Source organism: Nannobrachium achirus (genome assembly GCF_963921795.1).
Source record: "Nannobrachium achirus genome assembly, chromosome: 16".
In the NCBI taxonomy this organism is placed as follows: Eukaryota; Metazoa; Chordata; class Actinopteri; order Myctophiformes; family Myctophidae; genus Nannobrachium; species Nannobrachium achirus.
This window is the reverse complement of record NC_137823.1, coordinates 40,467,187-40,470,983: the sequence shown is the minus strand read 5'-3', so window position 1 is coordinate 40,470,983 and position 3,797 is coordinate 40,467,187. Positions and strand designations below refer to the sequence as shown.

General features: G+C 43.6%; 1 protein-coding gene across 1 annotated transcript; it reads right to left on the bottom strand.

Moving 5' to 3' along the window:
- Window positions 1-806: 806 nt before the first annotated feature.
- On the bottom strand, window positions 807-2,516 carry ptger2b (prostaglandin E receptor 2b (subtype EP2); the record flags this gene model as incomplete). The annotated part of the gene is made up of 2 exons (XM_080744920.1): window positions 1,708-2,516; window positions 807-1,070 (listed from the first exon to the last, which is right to left on the bottom strand). Exons 1-2 carry the CDS (start codon window positions 2,509-2,511, stop codon window positions 807-809), a joined length of 1,068 nt encoding a protein of 355 aa, XP_080601046.1. The 5' UTR covers window positions 2,512-2,516.
- Window positions 2,517-3,797: the final 1,281 nt, after the last annotated feature.

Sequence of the window (3,797 nt, the reverse complement as noted above, 5' to 3'; positions counted from 1 at the left end):
CTGCGAGGTGTAGAGGGCAATACTAGCAGACCTAGTATAGAGCCCTGGGAAACGCCAGTCAACTAAAGTATATTATAGGGTTTAAGTGGTTAACACCTGCAGTGAAATACTTCTGATATTGTCTTAGCTAAAGGTAAACCGGGAATTCTGTTTCAGTGGTGAGCGAACCGAAGACCGACAGCAAGTCAAACCACAGACTAAGCTACACTGCCACCCCTGCAGTACACCTGTGCAACAGTCTTTTCTAGTCCATTATTAATTTGACTGCACTGTTCTTCAACAACTTTTCTAAAACACGTTGCTTTACAGGGTAAAAAACAACCAACAACAGAAATTATGGAGGTGTTAAACACAGAGTAAAAGAAAAAAAAGATAGCACCATAAATAAAACAGTATAAATTAAATAAGCATCTCATCAAACAGGTCTAATGGAGCAAAATTCCAACGAATGTGGCTTGAACATGGACACCTTGAGAGTATCTCCTTCACTTACACACTGTGAAGATTCACCCATGTGACCATGAGTCCATGATCATCAGTGATTCTCAACCTTTTTCATTTCAAGGACCCTCAGCTTGACTTGTGTTATGCCATGATGGACCCCCATGGTCTCTGGGACCCCAATCTACACTGTAAAATCCTCAACTTTACTTGAACTCTGAGAGGATACAAATGGAACCAAACTGACCATTTGTACCCTCTCAGAGTTACAGACGGGTAATGTCCACTTGGACTCCAGGTGGTCCCTGGACCCGACCTTTAGAAACACTGTTCTACACCACTTGCTGCGATATGGCCGGAATGTGTCATCCCCTGTCCCCTGCCTGATTTAGGAGAGGCACGGGTGGGCCCCTAGGGGCCAGTGTTGGCTGAACAGTGAGAGCCATCCCTGGGGTAAGCTTGGACTTGTGTGGCCTGGGCAGCTTCCTCCAGATGAACCTTTGAACAGAAGGCCTGAGGATGATGAAAACCCAGGGGTTGATGATGGAGTTCAAGGACAGCAGGCGGAGGGCGGGCAGATCGCCTTTGTGTTGATCTTCCATCTTGTCAAGGTTTATGTAGACTCTGAGCTATATGGGGTTGGTTCAATAAGCATGGAGACAGACAGACAAGAGTCAGACACAGTAAGACTGGACTTGAAATATAAACCAAATGGCATATATCTATAGGTTATAATACACACATGCACACTATGACCAATTGAGACCTATAGAAATGTAAAATGTTCTGAACTTGTCTAAAAGTATTTATTTATTATAATGAATATAATTCCAAACTCTAATTTTTGTTTTTCTTTGTGTGTTTTAATTGTATTTATAGTGATGTATAAGTATGATTTATATCTATTTCAATGCACTGATATCATTTTGAACAATAAAGTCTATTGTATCCTGCCTCCCATTGCATTACTAAAAATATTTGCCAATATACTGTATATATCTTTTTTTTTTTTATTATTATTATTATTATTATTTTTACTCATATTACAGTTTGGAAAATGATTATCTCATCTCTAATTGTTTGACCCACATTTGACTAGGACTGTATGAAATTTCCATTCCAGGCAACTTATACAAATGTGTTGCCAACTTGCCAGGCCTTTAAAAAGCTCTAGTAGACAGCTTAAAGTCAGATTTGCACTTTTAGTTAGCATATGAGAAGGAACGCGCAGGTGAAATGAAATCTCAAACTAAACAACGCTCTTACCACTATGGGAGATGAGCAGAGGATGAAAACCACCGTAATGAAACTCATCAGCAAAAGATGCTCCACTTCCTCCGACAGGGACCTGCGGCGGACCCCCGGCTGCTGTGGACCTCTGTTGCGCTGCGCGTTGTGCCTCCGGTGCATCTTCACCAAGCAGTAGATGACCGACACGTTGCATCCCACGGTGCCCGAGATCATGACGAGCGTGAAGGACGCGTAGAGCCCGGTGTACACTTTGGCCGCGCGATCCGACAGCGGGTGCATGTTGAGGAAACACCACGTCCCGGGGCAGTATTGCACGTAGGACCCGTACCCCGCGAAGGGGCTCACACAGAACAAGAAGCAGGCGGCGTAAATAAGTGACAGAGCGACGTGGCCACAGTGCTTGTTGAAGTGCCTCTCGTAAAAGTAGGGAGCGCCTATGGAGACGCAGCGCTCTATCGCCATTGCGCACAGAACGGACAGCGTGGAGAGGCTGAAGAAGGTCATGCAGAAGCCGAAGTATTTGCACACCTCGCCGCCAGAGCTCATCGACACAAGCGTCCTGTTCCAGGCGTAAGAAGCCAGCACTACCGGGCTGACCGAGACCGTCCCCAGCAGATCCGTCACGACCAGCGCCGTCAGCAGGATCTGGAACAGGGACGAGCCTCTCCTCCGGCGCCGCAGGTCCAGCAGGAGCAGAGCTATGATGTTGCCCGCGGCCCCGGCGGAGAACATGACCGCTGACATCACGGGGCCGCCGCCAGCCTCGAGACTGGGACTCTCGCTGCATTTGTTGGGACCTGAAGAATTATTTAGTGCCATGTAGATATTGGAAATAAATATAAACCCCGCATGGGCTCCGGAACGCTCTAAACCGTGGCCTGAGTGCGTAAATGTTTCATGATTAACAACCACACTGCTGAATGATAAGTAGCCGAGTGTCACGCCCCCATACACGCCGAGTTTGGCTTCCGTGGGAGACCACATTTGTACATGACATGATCAAGCATGAGTCACCAAGTGATCGGGAAGCTCTCTCGTGCGTACAGTATTTGCGCACCAAGACGCGCCTCGCACTAGGCCTACTCCACCACGACCACGAGACATTTGTGGGAACTGGGAAGTATTAGGCTAATATCAACGCACAAAAAAAAAAAAAAAAAAAAAAAACTAGGCTACTAATAATAGATGACATGAGACATGAGTTCAATCTCAATTCATCAGTTCAAGAGCATTATTATCATGAAACACATTAACACAAGCATGCATATTTTGAGCAAGGTAATATGACATCTATTTAGTGACTAATCCTGTGATAGGCCTAGGCCTAGGCTAGCTGATGTGGTATTTAAAACTAAACATGTAAGACATGTTTAATTGTCCTTTTTGTCAAAAGCAGAGGTTTTTCCAAACAGAAAACTCCTGCAAGGAGGATACAATCTGAGACAGACAGTCCAGTGACTGAAAGAAATTCAGTACATTGTACAGTGTGCAATATTGTTTAAATTGTAGTGCAATTGAAATTGTAACTGAACTGAATATTTTTTGACTAACTGTGTGCTTTCTTTGAGATATTAAAGCACTTTAAATGCTCTTTTTTTCTCAGGAGGTATTGTTACTTTTTTGTCTTGACTTTTTCATACCTTCTGTACTTGTACTTTTAAGTGGCTTATGCTCAAGAATTCCAATGTACTTGAGAGAAAATGGAAAATAAATCTCTTGAGTGCAAGTCAGTGAATCCACTCTGAACCAAGGCTGAACTAGGATGAAAAATAGGCCCTGCATTGTTGGCACAGATCAGCCTATCACAATCAGTTGCACACCACCAACCAGTACAACAACCCCTTAAAATGCGTTTTTATATTCCACAAAACACTGCAAAGCCGAGTAGTAATCAGTGGTGGAAAGTACTCAAGTACTGTACTTAAATGCAATTTCGAGGTATTTTTCAGTACTTTCCTACACCAAATCTCAGAGACAAATATTATACTTTTACTCCACTACAATTATTAAACATTTAGTTACTAGTTACTTTGTAGATTTTGATTATAACTATAAAATACTAAAAGGGACTGGTTGTCCTAGATTAGGACCCACTGCAGTGGTGT